The sequence below is a fragment of the Lepeophtheirus salmonis genome, chromosome 6, assembly GCF_016086655.4.
Source record: "Lepeophtheirus salmonis chromosome 6, UVic_Lsal_1.4, whole genome shotgun sequence".
Taxonomy (NCBI): Eukaryota; Metazoa; Arthropoda; class Copepoda; order Siphonostomatoida; family Caligidae; genus Lepeophtheirus; species Lepeophtheirus salmonis.
Window position 1 is genome coordinate 50,983,070 of NC_052136.2, and position 25,318 is coordinate 51,008,387.

The following is a 25,318-nucleotide window of genomic DNA, read 5'->3' on the forward strand; positions in this document are numbered from 1 at the left end:
GGCATTTTTCTCTACAAAATAATTTGTCGTAAAATACTTTTTGTTTTAGAATAAAGTACTCCGAGTTAGATTGACTCAGAGCCGTAAAATTTTAACATAACAAGTCTTTATATTTTTACTATTGTACTAATTTATTTGAATGTTACACTTTCAAAAAAAAAATAATGACAGCTTGAAACTCAATTTTGCCATTTTCACAAAAACACACACATCAACTCACCCAAACAACTGTTGGGTCAATACATGTCAAATCAACAAAAATAAATAACCCAAACCCCCGAAGATTTGGATAATTTTTGGCACACACGCTCAAATTCATGAGTAAATAAGTGTGCCGAATTTCAGCATAACATTCTGCCTCGTTTCTAAGATATAGATATTTGTCTCAGACCAAAAACTTCAACGTCGCTTGATTGTCTTTATACCGGACGCTACTTTATCTTACACATTTTTTTATCCAAAAGAGCTAACCTTTGAAATTTGGCGCTTCACATAACTATTTTGAACTCGGAGGATTTCAAAAATGTAGTCACAATAAGAATATTTTAATTTCGTATGACCTCAATTTTGATTTTTTTTTTTTTAATATGAAATACACTAGCAAGCACTAGATCAACAAAAATAAAAATTGCCCAAATCTTATGATTATGAAACTTCAGCATCATGTTTTACATAAATAGGGTTATCAGTCTGCCAAAAAATAGTTATTGTTTTTTTTATCATAGCTCCCAGGATAGGATTTTAAAGTTTTTTAAATTTTTTCCGGAAATTTGGTCAATTTTACTTACGTTTTTATATCTTTAACTTATTTTATGATTTATATAGACTGAAAAAAGAAAACTGAACCAGAATAATTCATAATTGATGAATTCATGAATTTTAGCTTATATGCCAAAAATCATTCAAATCTGAGGGGGTTGGGTGACATTCCCTCGTTGATTTGACATGGAATTAGCCTGTTACGTAGCAACTCCTCGTCCTAAATGGCAGAAACTGTCGTGAGTAACTGACGCTATATAGATGTGAATCGCTTATATTTACGAGTGATGCCGTCTTCACCCAGAGGTCAGAAACTGTTCAGACTACCTCTGAAATACTGGGCCTTTGTCTTTCTGTCCTTTTGATTATTTGAAAATATTTATAACTATTTCCTGTTTTATTTTCCACATAATTATTCGTACCAAACATTTTTTGTTAGATATTTTATTATTGAACTTTTTTTCTTTTCTTTTTTTGATGATCCATTAACGATTTTTCCTTTCCTTTAAAATAAAAATCAATACCAGTCCTGAAAGTTCAATATCGATTAGTGGAGTAGATTCCATAACTAATACGTATAAAGATAAATAACTATCATATTCGCGTTTTTGTTTTTTTTAAAGTGGCCTAACATACGAATTGAACAAATGGACATCTTTGCGTTACAGTGTCAACATAAAAATAATCTGGAACCAAAACAAATTCGAAAATCTCCGATTTTGTTTTACTTTATCAACCTCTACATTTTGTAGACCTATTTCAGCCAAATTATTCAAACTGGCAGGTTTATTTATTTATTGTAGATTCTTTATTTCATTAAAGAAACTTAATTTGGCTTTGATACATTCTTTCAAATAAAATTTGTCCATTTATCATTATTTTATTGTGATTAGTGATAAGTTTTTCTCCAAAAAATATAATATTAAATTTGTTTTTCTAATATTAGAAACTTAATTTTTGAGTTTACCTCCAAAAAAATTATATATTTTTTAGTTTATATCCAAAAAAAATGGATACTTTTGAGAACAACTGGGGATTTTTGAATTTTTTTTCCAAAAAAATTAATTATTTGAAAAATAAACATTGTTTTTTGAACTTTTTGGAAATAATTGTGAATTTTTGACAAAAAATTTCAATATCAAATGATATATTTTATATTTTTTTCCAAAAAGTTTAATTTTTCTAGTTTTTTTCTAAATTTTAATTGTTTTTTAAAAAAGCTAAAAAAAAAAATTAATATAATAGAATTGGAATCTAGAATTTTTGCTAGAATCGCCTTGGCATTGTGATTTTTTTTTTTATATCTTCCCATCACTAATTGTGTTTTTCAATTTTGCCTATTTTAAATACAATTTGCGACAACCCCAAAGAGAATTTAAAAGTCATTGTTCCTACAAATTAATGATAATTAATCGAGAAGAATGCAAATGCAATTCATATTCAAGTTTAAGAAAACTCATTCTAGCTTTTTTTTATGTTGACTAGCCACATATATCCAATGCAATTATGTATATACTTACAATACATATATTATACAGAAATTCATTAAACTAGTCTTGTCAAAAACACGCATTGTATAATCGATTCAATTAATAAAGTACTTTTCCCTTTTTATTTAATTAGATATTTGTGTGTAAATCAGCATGTTGTTTACTTATAGGGGAAATAATAATAAAAATAATTATATAATGGTGTTAAGAAGTGGATTCGACAGAAGTGCCACCTATGGCAAGTTTTATGAACTATAAAAAATGAAAAAGAGGGTTTTCTTTTTAAATTGTCCATTATGTCTATTTTTTCAAAAAAAAAAAGGCTAACAATTAGAGTGGAAAATAAAAAGAAACAGATTAATGGTTAATTTTATTTTATTTAAAAAATTTATTGCAACAGATCATATAAAAAAATTAAATCAGAACAGTCACACGTAAAAAAAACTTTAACTTGTGGTGTTTTAGCAATAGTTTGCCAGTTAGGTCTTCTACTGCAGTCCTTCCTGAGTATGTTCATTGTTGAGCCAGTGCCCGACATCAGAATTCATTAAGAAACTGCAGAGTTTGAGACGGAATGCACTTGAAAAGGTCCAAAATTGTCCAAAAGATTTGTCTCCTCAATTATAAATATAGGACATTCACAAACCAGATGAAATGGTTTTTCATCTCTTAAATCACATCCACGACATAATGGGCTAACTTCATGGTGCATAAGGTGATAGTGTCGGCGTAAGAAACAAGTCCAGGGGTAACTGAAATAAGGAGTCATATAATCGGGCTTGGTAGAATTTTTGTACCGACTACAGTGCAAAACACACAACCACTTAAAGTCTATGACGTCACTACTGTTAAAATTTTCAATTTAATGTATCGTACCGACTGCTGGGAAAGAAAAACAGATTTTGCAACAACCACTTATCTATTATGACTCAATATTAAAAGCGTTGTGGAAGTCAAACATCAGTCGTACACGCGTTATGGTATAACCTTGTGTTTATATTAATCTTGAGTTTTCTTTTGAAAAAATCCAGGAGATGCTTCCACCTTCCAAGTCCAACTTTTGAGAGTATTTGCACGGGCTTTAATGGTAATGGTCAAGGTTCGACGAAAGTGTCTGCCATTTGTCTATGTAATGGGCATAGACCTTCTCCATAAGTTATTTTTTGGTTCAGTCTTTTGCATTTTTTTTTTTTACATCTGTTTGAAGAAATATTTCGGTCAAGACCGTGGATCAAGCTCTTATTTTTTTCAACTTGTAGACCGATTTTACCACTTTAAACTTCATATAACGTCATTATATCGATGTTCACAGTTTAAGAACACACTCGACGTCTTTAGAAATATATCTATAAATCCAAGACTTTTTTATTGGACAAATCTAAAGCTAATTTTTCTAGATAACCAATCCAGGGTTCCCTTATTTGTCAGATATATATTTTAGTACTGCATTTAAAACATTGGATATAGTGAATTAAAATGAAAACGTGTTATTTTTAAACAATTTTTATTTTTATTTCATTAATGTCAATCTCCTTGGCAATTAAAACAGTCCTTCAATAACTACCCAACTCTACGATTTCCATTATTTCATCCACATTTTCTACAATTGGCCTTCCAATGCGTGGCCCATCTTTGACATCAAAACTATCAGAATGAAATCGACGAAACTAAAATTGATTGTTATTGGTTGTAACAGTTTCAGGACCATAAAAACTATTCTCCTTTTCAGTCTCCTGGCTTGCTTTTTCGCCTATATCGAGTAAAAACTGTAAAATGTGACGTATTTCTTATTGCAGGTGTCCATTTGTGACGCGTGCTCAAACAATTCTGAGAGTAACAATCCCAAAACTATTGCATTAGTTTTTTTTAGTACGAAATCTTATCTTTCTAAAACCATTCAGTGCAAACCTATCGCACTTATACACCTCGTGATCCACATTGCGTAAGCCATATATTGGGGGAAAATTATTTCTTTCCACTACACCTATTGTTTGATGTGTTGAGCAAGTCTATATTTAGGACTAAAAGCTACAGTCCCGTCCAGTTCAATGCTAAGACTTATAAAGTTGGATCTTTTATGACATCACGCAACTTTATTCTTTTTATATGTTTTTGAACTTATCTACAGTACTTGAACATAAAGGAACGGCCCTAAAGACTTATACGACCAGTCCACCGACTGGAATGGACTCAATAATATGGACAGACTCACAAAAACATATACATATATACGAGGGGGTCTGAAAAGTTTCAAACCTCAACGTGAAGATGATAGCAACCTTCAATTTAAGCTTGTTACATCTATCTGGCATCTTTTGACATTACTCACAATAGTTTCAGCTTTTTTGGACGCGTAGTTGCTATGTAACAGTAGTTTGAGTAAGTTGATGTGAGTGTTTTTGGGGAAAAAAATATGAGTTAGTGATCTCATCAATGCGCCTAGTAGTACACAATTTTAAGAAGCACTATTTTAAACCATTGGTTTTCTGTTGATTTCTAAATACTGCTGAGTCGCCAACATCCTTTTAATTACTAATACATTTTTTCAAGGTTTTGTTTTTCACAACATGTCGGTCGCACCTTGTAATGTACTTGATTTAATTTAATTTTGTCTGATTACTATTACGTGAACATAACCCCGTTCTGATTCATTTTTAATGTTGTGGCCAAAAGTAGTGAAAGGTGTCATTTCTCCCCGCCCCCCACACCATTCCCACGCAAAAAATTGCAACTTTAAATATGCACGTGCTAAAAATCATAGAAATATATATATTACTATGTATTAGTGCGGCTTGATTTTTAACATTTTTCGAATTTTGATAACGGGTAGAAGAGAAAAGGTGTGATATTGTATGAAAATTACGCATGCAAAATTGTATAGTCCCACGTGTTCATCTTTCGGTTGCACATATCGATCAAATTATAAGAAAAGGCAAGATCTTTTTTAATATATTAATATAGATCCCAAATGATTTCTTTAGTTATATAGCATTTTATCATTTTGACAGACATTTTGTGAACCTATAAAAAGGGTTTAAAACGTTTGTTTTTTCTAAAATTGTCGTATGTAAGGAAAAAAGAGAAAAAGGCTTGGAAAATTAAATGATTGGCGTATAACGCGCATTGTTATTATTTGTGTTTTTTTTACATTTTCAGAAAGGAAAGATCAAATTTTTCCTTATGTTATTCCCTCTTTTTGATCCATAAAGTTGCTTTAGAAAAAAAAACTTAATGATTGTTTTTATAATTTGGAATAATGTATATTATAATTAATAATGATTAATACTGTATTTTCATCCTGATCGGCCAAATAAAGAACATTTCCTTTCAAACTTTGAACAAGAAGTGCTACCCTATGATGACGTTGTAGAAAAATGAAATTTTCATACAATATGACGATTTTTCTGCACTAACCGTAATCGAAATTTGAAAAAAGTTGAAAATCAAAGCGGTCTAATATTCATATTTATGTTTATACAAGAAAAAAACCTTGAAAACTAATCATTTTTCGTAAATGTCATGAAACAAGGAAGGCAGAAAGATGAGCAGTAGCACCTCAAATTGCGAATGTTTAGATTTGTTTAATGTAGATAATACGAGAAATGTTTAGATTTTGTCACTTCACGAATCTATAATTCATATATATGGCAGTTAATTGAATAAAAAATAACTATATACAAGATATTTTGGAGTCATTTCTGATTGACTGATCCAGATATACTGATGTATGTATAAAGTGTATTCCCGGATTGCAATGTTATGTCTCAATACTATCCCACTCATAAAGTCAAATACTTAAAATTAATACCCACCCCCTTTTCCCCTTTTTAAAATAAAGACTTATTAAATGATGAGAGAATCACATACACATACTAAATAATAATAACAACTGTAGGGAAAAGAAAAATTCATTCTTCAGATTTCAAATTCCAATATAACGGGCCAGCTAAAAACTACACACGATTTACAGCACTGTTCATATCCATTGCAAGTAGAAAATATCACCACCTCTCTTAATTACACAGGAGAACACACATTTTTTAATCAAATGAATTCATCTTTGAGCTCAGAATCCAAATCTGATCTGAGGTTTTCTCTCATTCTTCTAAGTTCTGTAATGTCTGGGGTTATTGTAATTCGGAACTATTCTCGTTTAGAGTCATTTTTTACCCTTAAAACAATCTCCAAATTAAAAGTAAGTATCAAAAACAACACTCTTATTAGACCCTTACAGCTTATTATAAACACTTTTTCATAAGTTTTGTAAATCTTACTTTTAATTTGAGATTGTTTTAAGGGTAAAAAATGACTCTGAACAATAATAGTACCCAATCACTTTAACCCCAGATATTTCAAAAATTCAGATGACTGAGAGAGGAACTGAGATCATTTTGCTGGTAATTTATTATCCACAAAAATCATGTCTTACGTTTTTCGAGCACTATTTTGTAGAACTTTTCTTCCCTGCTGTAATCCAAGGTATTATTCTATAAAACTATGTGTATTTTCGGTAGTGGATAAATTAACTTCCAAGCATTGCATAGTATTGCTAATGCTGCAGTATCAAATTTATTTTTCCATATGTAATGTACATTGTATATACAATTATACAAAATATATTAAGTAAGATAATCCTGTAGGGATTTTTCTAAAACAAAATAAATTTTTAAACTTTTATTTCACATTCCTCTATACCAGAGGTCGGCTAACTTTTATTGAGCGTTACCCCAAAAGAACTTAATTAATTTACTCCAAACTAGTGCAAGAACGTTCTGTTGCAGGATTATATATGTTTTTTTATTTATTTTACGGGGGAGGGGGGTAGATTTAGAATTTTTTCTGAAAAAAAATCCAAAAATTAAAAAACATGTAGTTATTCAGAAAAAATAAGCATAGGGTTTTACGTTATTAGTTCATATTTTTATCTTTAAGTGGCACCCATTATGACCAAACTCTCGTTCTCTAATAAACTGATCAGCACAAACTACAGGCAGCGTAGCAACAGGAGTAATAATGGAAGAAAAAAGGAGGAGCGACTGTAATTGCACGTAGTGAAGAGAATTATAACTTGCATTTAATCAATATGTATATAAAAAGATACATAGTGCTACAAAAATACACAAGAAAAAATGCAATTAAAAACGACCGTAATATTTAAAATTCTCATTAATAAAATCATCGAGGCCAGACGTTCTTAAGACTTTGCCTGTTATTTGGTTGAAATATGTTTTGCATAAAGTTTAGTTTACGACAGAGTCTACTTTTAGGTTGAGTCATTGTTGTGGAGGGCATCTTCTTTCTTCATTTCTTATCCATATTCCTCTTTTATTTTTGTTTCTACCACATTCGTAGAACAAATAGAAGGAGCATAGTTCGCCAGCTTCATTTTCTTTTAATTTGTTAGGAAAGATTGTTGAGGTTGCTAGACGAAAGTAAAATCTAAGTAAGTCAAAAAGAGTTATGAACATAAATTTTTTACATATATAACACACAATGATAATTGATAGCATAAAAAGATAAAAAGTATCAAATGTCTCTAAGACAATTTTGACGGCTTCATCTTGTCGGACTTTTGGCCTCCAAACTCGCCAGATCTAAGACCAATGGATTTTTGTGAGTGTTTGGAGTGCAATCGAATGACAAACCACCCGAATTCCGAGCGACACCAATAATGAACTTATCATTGGAATCAAGAAAGAACTTCAGGATTTCCCAAGGGTGCTGTGGTGTAGGCCTTTTTGCACTTTCATCCTTGTATGGAATATTTAATTGAAGCTAGAGTTGATATTATTAGATACAATAAATTAGAATTTATCATTCTTTCAGAATCTTGTTTTACTTTTTTAATTTGATAACTGGTTGGAGAGAAAATTGCTTTGAAAAAAAAATACTTTTCGTGACACAGATAGCTTCTGCACCCTGTAGTGTTTATAAATTTTTATTTACCTTATTAGTTACCATATGTTATATTAGTAATAGATAGTATATTAGCTTAAAATAATTATGCTATTTTTCCAATTTGTCACTTTTCCTATTTTTTCCTTGACGTTTTTTCCTCTTCTATTTTTTCTTAATGTCATAACAACATGAGGGAAAAAAGAGTCTGAGTTGCTCATCAATCGCTGGCTCAGTGAACATAGCCGAGATGTAGTGTTGGATTGGCCTAAAAAACTAAGAGAAACTGGAGTCCGACCAGTCCGGTTCTGACTACTTTTGTCCGTCATAGGACCCGTTCTTACTTGTCTTTTATGGTACCTACAACAGCTGAAATAACGTATTTGGTAACTTAGTCGTTGAAGTTGTATCATTACCCCTTTCAAAGAGACAAGCTACCTGAAGCTTAAAGTAGGTAGTGTGTGGTGAGAACTTATTGTTAGACGTTCTACCTATCATAGATTATTTTTACGTTTTTATAATCTTCCATCTCAGCTAAGAGTGAAAAAAATATAAAGATTGGTCCTGAGGACTGTTGAAACTTACAAATATCGGACTGATAAAAAAATACTAATTTGAAAATCAATCCTAGGATCGATACAACACTACCGACAAGAAATTTTGTAGGTCCCATCGATGGAGATGGAGTTGAGGATTGAATAGCTATAGAAAAGTAATCATGAAGACACAAAGAGAATTATTGGTTATTGTGCTTGACTGCATATATAATAGCCAGTACTTTGGAGATAAGCCACTCAATCTTCCACGCATCCTTATACTGAAAAGACGTTACAATGAGCCAATCTGGAGGACTCAGTCTTTCTTCAATGGTATCCAGATATTGTCTTCACCATCCTAAGGATCGGGGTAAATAAATCATAACAAGGATTGTCATTTATCTATTGTATGCTTAAACATAATTACTGTTGAGAAAATCATTATAAAGAGTGATGAAGTAAAAAAATATATAAGAATTGAACAATACAATATTCTGTAATGGTCTTGATATACAAATTATAATGTAATGAACAATTTTTTTTTATTGTTCAACTACTGCATTACATTATGCTGCTCATGGCTTAGAAAATAATTTGGGAAGAGAAAGTCTTGGGGTAAAAGTAGGTATAACATAATAAAAAGAAGAAAAAGTACAACATAGAGAGTGAAAAAAAGAATAAAAAAAATAATAAAAAGGGAGTAACTCATTAAAGTATTTTTATAAGGGATCTATTTTTCTTTTGTTAAGAATGTGTGAGCTTCTTTAATTATTATTGATATGGATCATAAGAGGATAAATGAAATGACCATAAACTACACATACATAAAATGCACATCGTTAACTTAATTGCACCTCGCAACCTTTCTTCCAAACAGAAACAGAATATTGACCAAAAATCTGTACTCCTAACTACAAAATACGGAACTACTAAAGAGACTATAAGGGAAAGGGGGGAACGTTTTTCTTATCTCTAATTCTGATTTGTCTAAAATTTGGTATATGTTGTATAAACTTCTCTTAACAGTTAATTGTTTTTACGTCTTTTGACTAAGATTAGGCTAATGCAATTTAATAGAAGTCAATGTTTCAGATGAGGTTATGTATTTTTCTTTGGATTTAACTAAAAACATAAAACATTTATTAAAACCATAGTATCTAAATCTTAATTATGCTCTAAAAAATTATAAAAGTAATTCTAAAACAAACATACATAACCCTAATCATCTATGAAGGGTATTTATATTCTATATTTTTTATCGAGGTTACGTGAATCCTGAACATAGTTCACATACATAGTTTTTGTTTACGTTTTTTATTTCAACCATCCTGTCTCCTTTTTAGTATCTTTAAATGACTCTAGGCAAAGAGGGGATACTCAAGCAAGGAAGGTAGGATTTAGTAGTTCCCAAAACTGATTAGCTTAAAATTAGAAACAAACTAATACATTTTCTATAAGACACACAGCCAGTTGCCATCTCCCCCAGTGAAAAGAGGAGAATAAGGGTGACTACTTCACCACAAAAGCATGGGCGAGTATAAGATAGTGCCTGTTTATAAGAAATGTATTATTATGATTTTTTTTAAAGTAGTGTAATAAACTTTAAATAACATAGCAAGACAAATACGCTAAAAAATTTACAGTCTATCAAATATTTTAATCAAAAAATTGCCCAATTGAATTTTGCAAAGAAAATTTGGAAAAACTGTTTTTCACTAATTTTGCAAAACAAAGTATGAAATAAAATTTATTGATATTGTTGAGGAACCCAGACCTACCACGATTTTCTTCGTACTTGTAAAAACAAAAAAGTTATTGAAAAAATAGACCTTGATAAATGATTTATTTAGAAAATGTTGCAAAAATTATGAAATAAAATGTTCTGAAAATTGAAAATACAGAAGTGCAATATTAAGATATAATTTTATGTCCTAAATGCATCGTTTTGTGGCATTTTTTCTTAAAAATGAAAATTCATGAAAAAAAGGGAAAAAATAAAAAATTATAAAGAAAGTGTAAAACATTTTAGTGAAACATACAACTTTTATGTGCCAAATTTATAAGATAATGAATCTCAAGACAACTTTCGATAAACTTTATGTTATCTACAAATCCAATATTCCATTGTTTTCTTGATTTTTTTTTTTTAACTGGAAAAAAAACAAAAAAAAACGATAGAGCTATTTCCACCAATTTCTTAATTTGCCCATAACTTTTTTGATTTGGAATAAATTTAGAAAGTCCATATTAGTATCGTTTTTTTGTTTATTTATAACTGAAACTCTATCTAGTTTCCTGGAGCTCCAAAAACAATTTTTGTGTTTTGCATAATAGAGTACCTCCCCCCAAAAAAAAAAAAAAAAAACCCCGTCTGTCTAATCTGACCAAGTTCAAAAAAGGGAACCATGACAAAATTCACCCTCCTCGATCCAAGGGCTTGGGCCCCAAAAAAGACAAGCAGACATTGAAATTTATATACTGGTATATCAGATTATCTTTTTAAATTGTTGGTAATTATTAACAGTACCTTAAAAAGAGATCATTCGAATTCAACTAATCGGTGAACTCCAGATGTCTGTAACGGTATTTTCCTTTTCCCCATATGAGTCAGTTTTTCTTTTATGAGTGCCAAAATAAATAAGGTAAAATAAGATATGAATATATTAGGATTATGCTTAAAGTTATTTAAAAAAGGCATGGTTTTCTTCACATTTTTTTGATTACACATGTTCATCTTAAAAATTATATTTTTATAGAAATTATAGTATTTTAATTTAAACCCATTAGTTACCACAGATATTGTTGAATGTGTTTATTTCCAAAGAATTATCAACGAAAAATGCATAATTCATAGCTGAATTTTATAACCTTATGCCTTACAAGACTCTACAACATGCTTTTTTTGGCCCAAGTCTCTCAAACGATCAAAAAAGGGGATTCTAATTTTAATACCAAAAAAAAGAAAAAACCAGACTGCTTTTAAAAATTGAAAACCAATAATTTTCTACTTGAAACTGAATTTATAATTTATTCTGGTTGTATTGCTGAGAGATTAAACCCGATTTTAAACAACACGCTTCCTAATACTCAATTCGGGTTCCATCCTGGCTATCAAATGGAAGATATTACTATATGATTAAAAAACATTCTTGGAGATTCCTACACAAAGAGAGAAGATATTGCCTAGATTCTTTTGGACTTTGAAAAAAGCGTTCGATACAGATGAGCATTCCTTCATTATTGATAATTTTAGTAGAATAAAATTCCCTCAAGTTTTTTTTTTTTAAAGAGACTATAAAAAACTTAGTGAATGAATAATCATAACTGATCACTGATATTAAAAAGAGTCCGAAAGTAAGACTATAAAGGGGTGTGAGACAAGGGGATCCTGTGAGTCAATGTTTTTTCTTTTGGCCGTTGCTCGCCTACAAAAATGTTAGATACCGAGATTAGAGGTGTAAATATTGGAGGGGAAAAAGTGACGAACCTGTTTTATGCAGTTGATGGAACTGACATTCTTAGTGGTTGCAACATTGACTCCCAAGAGCCTCGGCTGGGAGAAGTGTTGGAAATATTCGGAGAAAGATCTAGGTTTAAGGGAGAATGCATCGAAATCTCAGATGCTTACGAATATGACAACGATTCCTTAAAAAATCTATGTTCCTTCAATCTAGTGGAAGAAGCAACAATCTCGGGAAATACTTTCTTCATCAAAAACTATAATGCAAAAAAATCTAAGAAAGATAGACAGCATTATTAGCAAATCCATTGATGAATTTTTAAACATAGACTCACCCTTGTCAAGAGAATAAAATGTAGGAATCATGAGGTGATTCCAAGAGTAAACCAAATCCTGAGATGTACACCTTATAATGAGACATTGTGCCATACGTGGAGGAAGAAAGAAATTGATTTTGTTCGGCTCCCAAAAACGTTTGGACGAGCCGTTTGTTTACTCCCAAGAAACGTGGAGACTTGGGAATGCTTGACTCAAAATTACAGTAGCATCTCCTTTTATTATCTTGGAGGAGGAGGGATCCACAAGTCGGATTCCCGTTGAAGAGGGTGATACTAGAAGATGAAGGTAAAAAGTATCCAGATCATTTACAGTGGTCGCCGATGAGAGAAATAAATAGCGTTCCAATTAAATCTCGAAGGGCCTACTATAGGCTTAGGTGACCTAATCGAAGGAAATGAGCTAATTACCATATATCTACCTGATACATAACATAATTTGGAGTTATTCACAGTTGAAGTTTAAATGCAAGAGGAGTTTGTCTTCTATTGGTGATACTAAAAATCAAATCCAGTAATTCTCATTCAACGAAAAAGAAACAAAGAACCCCTTCAAAGTTGCCACATCGACTATTAGAGACAAGATCTTTTGACAAGACAATACAGACAAACTTATAGAGGCTTCGAGGAAAAAAAAAGAGTACAGGACGTCATCAAGCGTATTTGGAATCATATCCTCAGACTAAAACAGATGTCCTTGAAATATCGTATCTCGTCTTGGGTCTTTTTCACAGAAGGGCTCTTCAAGGACGGCCAGGTAATTTGCAAGGAATGTAAAAAAAAAAACAATAATGCATAAGTTTAGGGACTACAACTCCCTGAAGAATACAATACAAGAAATTAGCCAGGCTATGGAGCCCAAATTGTGTAAGAAGCTTAAGAATCACGAGCGAGAAACATGGAGGGTGATTATTAAACTGCAATGTTTACTACCTTCAGCAAAATATCACTATGTTTTTTTCCGAAGAGTAGTTTTGCTTTGGCTGCTCTAAACGAGTTTATGTAGACAAAGCTGGCCGAGAGGAGAGAAGAAGATGGGTGAGAGAGAAACATAATAATTAAAATAACTTGTGTCTTTTTATTTTATTTTTTTTCGTCTTTTTTTTATGTATATCTGAACATTTTGAATTTCTAAATTCAATCAGATATAATTTATTAATAATCAATATACTTTCAACAAAATCAATACTATAGGTAGATGTGTGTTTGACCTCTTTTAAGCATTAATATAGCCGCTCTTAGAGAAAATGATAGCTTCAGGCAGTGACAAACACTGCAGATATAGCCCTCTGTCATGGGGTCCCAGTGTTGGCAGACAGTGGCTTTCAGCAATCTTTGGATGACGGACACAACAGGGGGCTTCACCTCGATATGCACTGGAAAGTTATAGTCGAGGGGGGCATCAGGGCTTAGGGGGGGGGATTGTCAAAAAACGTTCAAAAGACTCATTCAAAAAAGAATCTTTCAAGGGATTAGATGGGTTTCTTTCATTGTTGGTGTCAAAAGTGACCTTCCTACCCTCACAAGACTCTTTTCCCCCACTTTGTTGATAGCTCTCTGGACATTTTTTTTTGTATGGGAACTAATGGACTCGAGGGCATTGCCTGAGCTGTTTTATTTCACTTACCTAGGACCAGTTTGTTTGTTTTGACAAAATTCTTCTCTTTTCAACGTTCCCGACTTGTATTTGTTGTAGAAGGTGGTCCTGGAGACTCCCAACAGCTTAGAGTGCGCAAATGGAAATTTGTCAATCATGTTTAAGTACAATTTCCTCAACTTGTATGTAAGCAAGAGAGCCCAGATTTGTTTTTTTTTTGTAACTAATTGTGTATGCTTTAATATTTATCGAAATATGAGTTAATTGCAATCACTCGACTTTCATTAATTACTTAATTAGTAATTCTTCAAATTTAAATGTACAATCCTTTACAGCCACAAGTATTCAACATGGGAAAGATTGTCATTGCACAAGAAGAACTTTTATTGACCTTACCCAAGGATGAGCCTTTTTTGAAGAGTATGTCTTCCTCTTGGAGCTTATTCCTGTCTGGTATTCTTTCACTTTTAGTTAATGATGAACCTGACAATTTTAATATCCACCGTAACTGACAAAGTCGAACCGAGAACAGAAATATTGCTTATCGGTCTCAGTTCTTATACTGCTGTTTCTATATAGAATATATAAAGAAAATACAATATATGTTATGGAAAAATAAATTAGCTTAAATCAATAAGTCAATTTTTTCCCCCACCTAGTTTGAACTGGGCATGTATTATTACACTAGGGGAAAAATTTTAATGTATATATTAGATATAACTGATAAGCGATATGTAATTCTAACCCTCTGTAGTGTGTTACCTCATAACGAAACTAAGGCGAAATGGTTTATTGGTAAATTAATAACTATTCTCTAAATAATAAATTAAAGTTGGCAACAAGAAAAATAACATATTTTTTTTATTTTTTTCAAACTTTTCCTTTCCCCTTTGACAGTCGAGGTTGAGAGTGAAGAAAAGATGATGTAGTTTTCTTCTATTCGAATTGCAATCGTCATTGTTAATTTTTCTTTTATCTTGAACTTAAATAATTTTTTCGTACGCCTATTTTTGTTGATATTAAATAATATTGTCCTCAAATGAGCAATGTAAAAACTAGTTTATTCCTCTTTTTATCAGAGATAAGTTGTGGAAGTGTGTGAGCTTGACCTTGGCCAATCCCTAATAATCATACACTTTTTTAGATAGAACATTGTGGAGTTGGAGTGAATGTCTTTCTGAACTAAATCCTCATCAATCTTTTCAAGTAATTCGAATCCTTTAAAGTGAGTCATTTAAACTATAATTTATTTAGTATCTACCTAATTAATGGCATATTCCTTATACAAAATATAATTTATTAATCAACAATAGAATTTGAACAAAATTAAAACTATAAATAGATGTGCGACTGAGCTCCCTTGATCATTAATGTATCCGGCCTTAGTGGCAATAATAGGTTCCAGGCGGTGGAAGGCCTGGCACTCTGTCACGCCGTCCAAGTGCTGGCTGAAAGTGGCTTAGAGGGGCTTGGTATTTGGATCCGTCATCTGCAAGCCTTCGCTTCGACATGCACCCAAAAGGTGTAGTCAAGGTTGATGACATCGAGGCTGTAGGGGAGACGAAGATGTCAAGATAGAGTTCAAAAGAGTCTTGCAACGGAGGTTTCTTTCATTGCTGGTGTCAAAAGTGGTCTCTCCAACGCAAAAGGCTCTTGTGACCCACTTTTTGGATAGCTCTCTAGAAACTCTGAGATATCTTTCGTGGGAGTTCATGGACTTGAGAGGATTAGCCTGGGCTGTTTTCTTTAACTTCTGTTAAAGGACAATTTAAAAAAAAACTGTTTAAACACTTTTTACAGGTTAAAAAAATGTCTATCAAAATTATTTAATGCAAATTAACTAAAAAATTCCTCTTAGTATCTAAATTGAATAATTAAACAGTTTTTGTTTTTTTCATAATTTTATCGAGATGTGCAACCACAAAATGACCACGTAGGACAATACAAATTTGCATAGGTCACTTTCATACCATATCACAACTTTTTCGCAATTTGCGTAATCCAAATTTGAAAAAAATTGAAACCGGTCTATTATATAGTCTTAGTAAAAAAAAGTATGATATATGAGATTTTCTAAGCATTAACTTTTTACTCAAAACTAGTCATGTTTGGAATTAAATTAAATCTTTTGAAGCGAATAATGTAAAAATGTCCATAACATGTAGGGAAAAAATCTGTAAAATTTAGAAAAATCTCAAAAAACAACATACGAAATTATCTAAAAAAAAGATTAATCATGTTTGTAATTATGACTTTTTGAAAGGAAATAATACATAATTATTATATTTTTTTTACATTTTGTTGGAGTTCATTTGATTAGTTATGTCAAGTGATTTAATTTGATAACAACATGACTAGTTATGAGTAAAAAACAAGAAAATCAAGGTTTTATATGTACTAAATGGCTCCGTAAAATATATAAGTGCTTGGTGGACCTTATAGACGACCTCCTATTTTGATCATTGTATAGACATTTGGGTACCAAATCTCACGTTTAAAAAATGGCTAACAAAATCCATGAGCCATTGGGGAGCCTAATGTTAGGCCTTAAAAAAATGGTTGTAAAAATGAATTTATACGATCCATAATGTTCGTTAAGGATAATTTATTCCTCAAAGAATATTATTTTGTCTAACTTTCTTCATTTCCAACACAAAATCGATTTTTTCAAACTGTTGCAACATTCAATGTATTGTTTATGTTTTTAAATTATTTACAATGTATTATTTTGGTTAAAGTAATTTTTTTTTTTTAATATAGAGCAATTTTATAGCTCAGAAATATATGAGGTTACATCATCGGGAGAACAATTTATTTAAGACGTAATGAAACTGCATTATCATTAGACTAATATCAATCTAGTATCCTGACGTTTTTAATGCGTTGATACCCTTGTATACGGAGCAACACTAGGCCTGAATAAGTTTTTTTTTATTATTATTTTTTTTTAAGCACGGATTTCTAAATCAAAACAAAGTAAGATAACTAGAGGGATACATCATTAAATGAAACATTGGTCAGTTTATATACTTGTATAGCACTTCCACTGCAGGTATCAGTGCATCTATATGGCCCAAAATGTTTGCATAAATAAGTAAAGAGGGAATCTGTGTAAACAAAAAACTAAGGAAAAACGGTTTATACGTGTGCTTTTTTTTTTTAATTATTATTCGTTATTTAATCATTCATAAGTTTGTTGATATCTTCCTCTAAAAGAAGATCTTTGGTGTTAATTGATTAAATATATATGAACTTAAATATAATTACAATATTTTGCCTCCATTCATGCTATTTTAAATGGAAAAAGTTCTACTCTTTATAGCAGTAATTCATTTTCTCCCTCCAAAACCAAAAAACAAGCAGCTGATATGAAGAGAAGACTTTATTCAGGTGTGCCATATGTCTCGTTCCTCCCATATCCTTGTGTTCTTACGCAAATCAAATCCCTGAAAATAAGTTATAAAAAATGGCTAAGAATATTAAATAAAGAACGAATTTACAGACATTTCAATGTATTATGTTGACTTAAAACCGTTCTAGACACATTATTTCTATAAGACCGATACAGACATACCTTTTTTAAAGCACCAAATTAGTTTAATCCAACAAAAATCATAACGGTCTCAGACTGCCCTAGTATTTCCAGATCGAAACCCAGCACTACAAGTCGTACTTAAAGTAAACCAATATTACGAAATTAAAATTCATATGTTCTTATATATAAAATACAAACCTAGTTGTGAAATATCTTAAGTTCATAATATTAAAAGACATAAACCTACAAAAAAATATAAACATTTTTTTTTTTAGTAAACCATCATCATCATTGTCCAATGGTAGCATTTCTTTCGGAATAGTCCTAAGAATTATTTGTTTTCTCCAGAATCATCTTCCAGAGGGAAATCGATATGATATATTTGGCAATTTGGAGTTCCAATGACTTGAGCGAATGTATCCCACTTCTTCGTTAATGGGTCTTGACTATGACCTGAGAACAAGTAGGAATTTTACTTCGAGTTAGTGTATATCTATCATAGTAAAATTTTCGCTGTGATTTAGTTTTTAAACGTCTTTCGTCTGCTTCCTTTGATTGAAGTTGCCAATGTTTATCAAATGATATCCAATGGGCAGGTAATTGATATCTTTAAGCTGGCCGAATAGACGTTGAGCAGGAGATAAACCATCCTTCCTCGGGGAATTCCTTGATTTTAACATTGCTGTGTTGAATTCGTTGCTATTAAATCTGGGGCATTTGGAGAGAAGATGTTTCACTATTTTTACTGTTGTCTCAGCATGACCATTACTTTGATGATTGTAAAAATATGAGGGTTTTCATATAACAAAGCATTCCTTTAATAGCAATTCCATTATTTTTTATCTATATTGCAGGCCATTGTCAGTTTGAAGAATATTGGGTACACCCATCAATGAAAAAAATCTTCTAAATGATTTCAAAATATCTCTTTTTTTCGTACTTTTCTATTCGATTTATTGTCGTAATTAGAGGAAAATCAGAGAATAGATCTGCATTAACAAAATAATATTTTCCTTCATAGAGGAAGAGGTAACTAGTTGCTATTTCAAAGGGTGTAAAGGTATGCCTTCCTAAATTTAAGGTTCAGGTTGAAGAGATGCTTCAATTTTTGACATAGAGTACATGATTCGACTATTTTCTTAACATCAGAATTACATTCGTAAATCATTGTCCTCCTATAGAATAGGGGCGGATTGATGCTCAGTCTCGGTATACTCGGCTTTCAGAAATTTAATGCATTTAAGAATTTCAGGGGTTTAAGTTTTATAGAATTCATTTAATTTATCTACTTCAAAATCTCTACGAATTAACACTTTTTGTCCTTTAGCTTCACAAAAGTCTAACTTGCCGAATATATCATTTACGACTTCCCTCTGGAAGATGCTTCTGGAGAAAAAAAAAATCTTAGGAGTATTCCGAAAGAAATGCTACCATTGGACATGCTCAAATGTTTTTTTCGAATAGGAGTAGAATTTTCTTTCAAGTCTCTCTTTGAGACATTGAGTTTTTCAATTTGGTCACAGGGATAAGGGATCATTTTTTAAAGAGTGTTTACAATACAGAGTAGTGTGTAAACAAAAAAAAAATAATAAAATAGTAGTTGTCTTCAGTCTTCAAAGAGAAGAAAAATCCAATAAAGACGGAAGTGTATAAAATCGCCTAAAGTGAAGAGTCATTGATATATGGAAATGAATAACGAGTGTATCTGGATGAATTCTAGGGAATTTTCAAGGATACTCCTTTATATATTATTAAAACTAAAATATTGAATTGTAAACTAATGTATTATATATTATACTGTCTTGTACAACAAATAGAATAAGACAAAAGGAGAGGAACTGAAAGAGGTACTACTCATACACTTGCATATAAACCTCATCATTCCAATTTATGCCTGAAGTATGTATCTGTCTCGATTTTGGTATCAAATGCCACAATTGTTATTATGCGTAGGCTGCCCTATATATTTCTGGCCTAATTATGAAAATGCGAATAATTTCATAAAAAATGGTTTTATTGGTTTCCAAAGTATTCTCCAGCATGATTTATACACTTTTGCATGCGACTCATTGTCGAAGCTCTTTTTCCACTCCGATTGAGACACCTCCAAAACATGGTTTTTTAAACGCTTCTACAGAATCTTCTGGTGACGAAAATCGTTGACCACGCATTTTTTTCTTGATGTGCGGGAATAATAAGAAGTCATTGGGAACCAAGTTAGGGCTGTACGGCGGATGACCCATCAATTCGACGTTTTAGCCAGTCAAAAAGGCGCTAGTTTGAGCTGATGGTTGAGAGCTCGCATTGTCATTGTGAACAATGATTCGTCTTCTCTTGTTCGTTTTTCGAATTTATCCGAAGTATTCTGGCAAACAAACTGTGATGTACCACTCAAAATTGACCGTCCTTCAATGATCAAGTAAAACGGTCGCCACATGACCAGTTTTGCGAAGAAACAGGCGATCATTTGCTTCGAAGTGCTTCTTCCACGAACAACTTTTTGGAGTTGGCTCGTCTCCGAAGACCTATACGGTCGATTGTTGTTGTTTTTCGAGCTCATACGCATGGATCCATGATTCGTCACCTGTAGATATCTTAACCGTCTTTTGAAGCACGGCATGCGTATTTTTTCAACATTTCTTTGCACCAATTGATACGAGTCTTCTTTTGAGCGATTGTAAAATTGTGCAGGATCCAGCAAGAACAAACCTTTTTTACGGTCAGGTGTACATGCAATATCGAATGTATGTTAGTGGAAGAAATTCCCAAGGATGCTTCTATCTCACGGTATGTCACATGACGATCTTGCATTATCACTTCACGCACGGCATCAATGTTCACTGGCACAATACCCGTTTTTGGATGACCTTCACTTAGTTTGTCTTTGTGCGAGTGTCGGCCACGATTGAATTCATTATACCAGTTTTTCACAGTGGTATAGGATGGTGCTTCATCCCCATACAAAGATTTAAGTTCATCATTGCACTCTTGTTTTGATAATCCACGTCGAAAGCTGTGAAAAATTATCGCACGCAAATGATCACGACTTATTTCCATTTTTTTGCCAAATTAATTTTTTCAAGTCACTGTCAACAACATAAAGGATGGCCGTACGTCAAAACATTCTGAGTACGATTATGTTAAAAATGTCAGACTTACCAAAGGAAATGTCAAATTACACCTGGGAACACTGAGTGTAGCCTAGCCCAGGAATATATATAGCAGCTTACGTAATATAGAGAATTTACAAATTTCAAAAACTGTGTAAAACCACTAAATATTACGAGAAAAAAAATGAAGAACCAGAGTAATTCATATTCAGGTAATAAAAATTGTATTCTAAATTTTCTTTTTGTTTAATGCCAATCAGTTTGATCAGAAATGCTACTATCTATCTACATTACCTATTTTTTATACATACATATTTACTTTTAAACTTTTTCTTTAAAGTTATAAAGATGAATGTTGAAGTGATCACATCTCTAGGAAAACTCAAAGGAAAAACTCTCTTGATGAATGATAAACATATTTATTCATTCACTGGAGTGCCATATGCAGACAAACCTCAGCGCTTTAGTCTTGCAAAGCCCTGCTCAAGTAATTATCAGTATGTGTCTATTTGAATGTCATTTTGCATTTGTTGAAATAATGGTCTAATATACTATTATTCTGTCTTGAGTTTTTTTTTATAATTAAAAGTGCCAAACTTTATTTTTCTAATTTTATTTAACAACATTCTTTTTTAAGAATGGACTGGGACACTGGACTGTACAAAAGAATCAAAAATGGGCTATCAACCGAACCCCATGTTCTTGGAATCTACCTTCTTGTACCATGGATTCCCTGATGATTGCCTTTATCTCAACGTTTTCACTCCTATTTTGAAAGAAGATTCATTCGACCTACTTCCAGTGATTGTTTATTTCCATGGTAAGGTTCCTGGTTTGATACTGTTGAAACAAATATTATTTTGAAAATGAGTTTTCGTAGGTGGAGCATTCATTCTTGGAGGAAACGATACGAAGATATATGGTCCTGAAATCCTTTTATCGACACAAAATATGGTCTTGGTCACTGTAAACTTCAGACTTGGTCCCTTTGGCTTCCTTAGTTTCCAAAATTCCGACTGTCCTGGAAATCAAGGAATGCATGATCAAATTTTGTCACTAATGTGGGTTCAATCCCACATACATCACTTTGGCGGTACTTCCTCTAATGTAACGATAATGGGACAATCCGCAGGAGGAATGAGTTCACTGTATCATCTTGCCTCTCCATTGTCCAAAGGTCTCTTCCATAAGATCATTTGTTTGTCTGGAGCAGTTATGTATGCGCCATTTGTACATATTGATAGAGATCCTTGGGATTATGCCAAAGCATTCGCAGAATCCCTAGGAGTCAATGTAAACCAATCTGTGGATAATATTCTGACTCAATTGAGAAGCATTTCTGCTAAAACGATTCTTTCTAAAACTTTCTTATTCAAGGATGTTTTCTTACTCGCGTCTTGTCCATGGAAGCCCTGTGTTGATGGTGGATATCTGACTCCTGAGACTTCATTCCTCCCTGACACATTTATTAATTTAGTGAGTCAAGGAAAAGGAAACCCAGTAGAGTCTATACTTATGGGATACACTGCTCAGGACGGTCTTTCCTCCCTTATTGAAGTTATGAGATATCCTAATATTTGGGGTTTAATTCAAAAAGGTAACATATTGAACTTACATAGTTTTAGAGTCTTAAACCTCTCTCTTAGACCATTTTTGACCTTTTAAGAATGAAAAAGGGCTCTGGTAGGATAAAAACACTCATTTATTAAAGTATTAAATTTAAATATTTATGTCAGAGATACTAATTTTAAAAGTTTATTTTTCCTAATTTTGTATTTGTTTTAAAATGGCCTAGGATACATAAAACTTTTCAAATAATAGTTTATTTTAAGCAGAAATTGAAATCCTCTTGCTAATCAACGTTTAATCTTTCTATATTTTTCTTAAACAGATTGGAGCCAAATAGCTCCAATTCTATTTTTAACAGAGAAAGAGATAATGTCACAGAGGAAGACAGAACAGCTGTCGAGAAAATGCATAGTATGTTTTACGGAGAAGAAGTTGTAAGACCTTTAGAATGGAATAAGAAAAACTTTTCTACTTTAGTGAAAATGGCAACAATGTTTTCATCCAAATTACCTTTTTATGCAACTGCTAAATTACTTCATAGGTCAGTTAATCAATACATCATAGTAATACAGCTATTAAATGAAAACTGTAGGAAATTTTAACTTACAACTTATATTTCTGTTATAGCAATGGCTTTCAAGTGTACGGTTTTAATTTCAACTACGTTGGTACAGTAACTTTTAATGACTACTACCGACTCATCCCACTAAAATTTATAGCAAACTTATTCGGCAGATCATTCAATATAAATATGTACCAAGATGCAAGCTATGGAGCTGCTCATGGTGATGAGCTCTTGTATATGTTTTCATTGAAGGTGAGATTGATTAAGGATTATTATCAAACCACTAAAAAATATGACGCTTCCATAAATGTAGATCCCTGGACTATCAAAGTCATTAACAACGGAGAAGGATAGAATTACTTCAAATAATCTTAGAAACACGATCCTTTCATTTGTTCATGTTGGAAAACCTACAGAGAAATTAAATCAAGATGGACATTCTCAATGGCAGACAATATTTGGGAATAGTTCAAAAGTTAATGTTGTTTTGATGAATGATCGAACAGAGGAGGAAGATTGTGTAATGGATAAGGAGTTTGACTCTGAAAGAGTCGAAGATTGTATCTCAATAATTCAATCAAGTTATGAGAGTCAAAGTCCTTATCGAGCAGAATGATGATGAAATGTGGATGAAAGCTCGAAATACAAAAAATTTTAACCTTGTTTTAATATTTTGTGGTTATTTTAGTGTGTCCATTTTCTGTAAGATTTTATAGAACATTACAGAATGCTATTTTATAACAATTGTTCTGTTCTCCCACTATTAGAATTGATGTAACCCCCCTGCTTGGTAGAGCAGACCACATTTTCATTCACCATATCTTTGATACATGCGTAGAAATATATTTTCTTATAGTTCAATGCATAAAAATATATAGCTTTTCCTTAAAATGCACTTTTACCATGAAGCGGCATCTGAACCGTTTGGTAGAGGCCCATAAAAACCCTGTTGGTTCTTTAAAACATACAACCATTGATTGTTAGTTTTTTGGAGAGGACGTTAAAAGTAAATTTTGAAATTAAGAAATAAAGTGCTATTTTATATAAGCTTACGCAGTCAATATATAACGCTTTATAAAGATACTTATCCGTTTCATATCGTAGTTACTTCGAATTAAATCATTATTATAATGATTGTAATGAAAAGAGGACCAGATTCAGATATTTTAGAGCGAACCTAGTATCCCCCCTTGGAGGACAAGAAAGGACCACTAATTGAAACCTATATTATTTAATGGTTAAATTAGAATGAAATAGTAGGTTCACTGTAAAAAGGTTGCAGACAAAATAGTTTCTTGAGCATCATGGACCTCTTGTAATATCCCAAAATACACCTCAGCCCACGGGAAGTGCAGATGAATCGCTGGTCTCCAAGGCAAAATCTGTTTTATATATTTATGCTTAGAACCATCTCCACATTATACATTTACATACAACAAATTTGCGACATACATTCCGGGTCCGGCGAAAAAATCTTAATACTTTCAATCTAGAAACTTTATCAAGATGTATTTCGGCAACCAATTGTAATAGGGGTTGTCAATGAAATAAAAATAACTAATATGATGTCTTGGCTACCCTAATCATCGGTTCAGCCTCTCCCCCCTCGGTAGCAATGATGGCTTCCAGGCGGCCACGGAAGGCATTGCACCCATTGCGGATATAGTCCTAAGATATGGCATACCAGTGCTGGTTAACGGTGTCCTTGAGGTTGTTGATATTTGGGGGATGGATGGTAAAGGCTTTGGACACAACATGCTCCCAAAAAGTGATGTCCAATAGGTTACCATCTGGTGAGTAGAGGGACACATTTTCTTTGGCCAGAAAGGCAAGTGGTCCTCCAACCACTTCTTGGCCTTTTTGGACGTGAGTGCAGACGCACCATCCCTCTGAAACAACATGTTCATGTCTAGGTAGTTGGTCTGGACCCATGGTAACATGGCAATCTCCGTTAGTTACTTTTCAGCCTCCAAAAGTACACGGACCAAAATTCTTTGGTCACGTTCAGATGGCATTTACTGGGTTTCTAAGACACTAAGGAAGATCTAAGTTTTTTTGTTTACTTATAGCATTTGACCAGAACAATTTTACCACATTCAAAGAAACCTTTATTTATGTAGCAAAAGTAAAGTGTACAGATTTTTCGCTACACCCGGTACATTACACAATCACATGTTGTATCATCTGTAATAGAATTTAACCTACACGGGAGCCTAACAGTTCACAAGCACAACTCGTGGGCCGGGATATATTATAGCATTTAAGAAGAGGCAGAGGTTAAGTTTAATCTCTCGTGGGGCCAAGCACTTCACCTGTACACCCTGAGACCCGGGGTGTATTTTTGGATATTAGAAGGAGTTCATGATGCTTAGGGAAGTGACAGCAGTTGATTTTTTCTATTATTGTTCTTAATGGTTTGATTGCATGTGAGCTGTAGCTGCGTTCATTATTTACAACTTCTAATTCA

At 32.4% G+C, this 25,318-nt stretch overlaps 1 protein-coding gene and 2 long non-coding RNA genes across 3 annotated transcripts; 1 reads left to right on the forward strand and 2 right to left on the reverse strand.

Moving 5' to 3' along the window:
* Window positions 1-8,365: 8,365 nt before the first annotated feature.
* LOC121119371 (uncharacterized) lies at window positions 8,366-8,868 on the reverse strand. The gene is made up of 3 exons (XR_005864745.2): window positions 8,730-8,868; window positions 8,561-8,678; window positions 8,366-8,504 (listed from the first exon to the last, which is right to left on the reverse strand). It is a non-coding gene; the product is annotated as an uncharacterized lncRNA (long non-coding RNA).
* A 2,339-nt stretch (window positions 8,869-11,207) lies between these two features.
* LOC121119372 (uncharacterized) lies at window positions 11,208-13,396 on the reverse strand. Its single transcript, XR_011780968.1, has 4 exons — window positions 12,898-13,396; window positions 12,476-12,751; window positions 12,168-12,414; window positions 11,208-12,105 (listed from the first exon to the last, which is right to left on the reverse strand). It is a non-coding gene; the product is annotated as an uncharacterized lncRNA (long non-coding RNA).
* Window positions 13,397-15,733: 2,337 nt separating this feature from the next.
* LOC121119370 (para-nitrobenzyl esterase) lies at window positions 15,734-23,898 on the forward strand. The gene is given in 8 exon segments (XM_040714018.2): window positions 15,734-15,872; window positions 21,058-21,204; window positions 21,355-21,537; window positions 21,598-22,314; window positions 22,609-22,632; window positions 22,635-22,827; window positions 22,914-23,103; window positions 23,165-23,898. Coding segments are annotated over 7 exon segments (1,749 nt in total). The 5' UTR covers window positions 15,734-15,872; window positions 21,058-21,065; the 3' UTR covers window positions 23,468-23,898.
* Window positions 23,899-25,318: the final 1,420 nt, after the last annotated feature.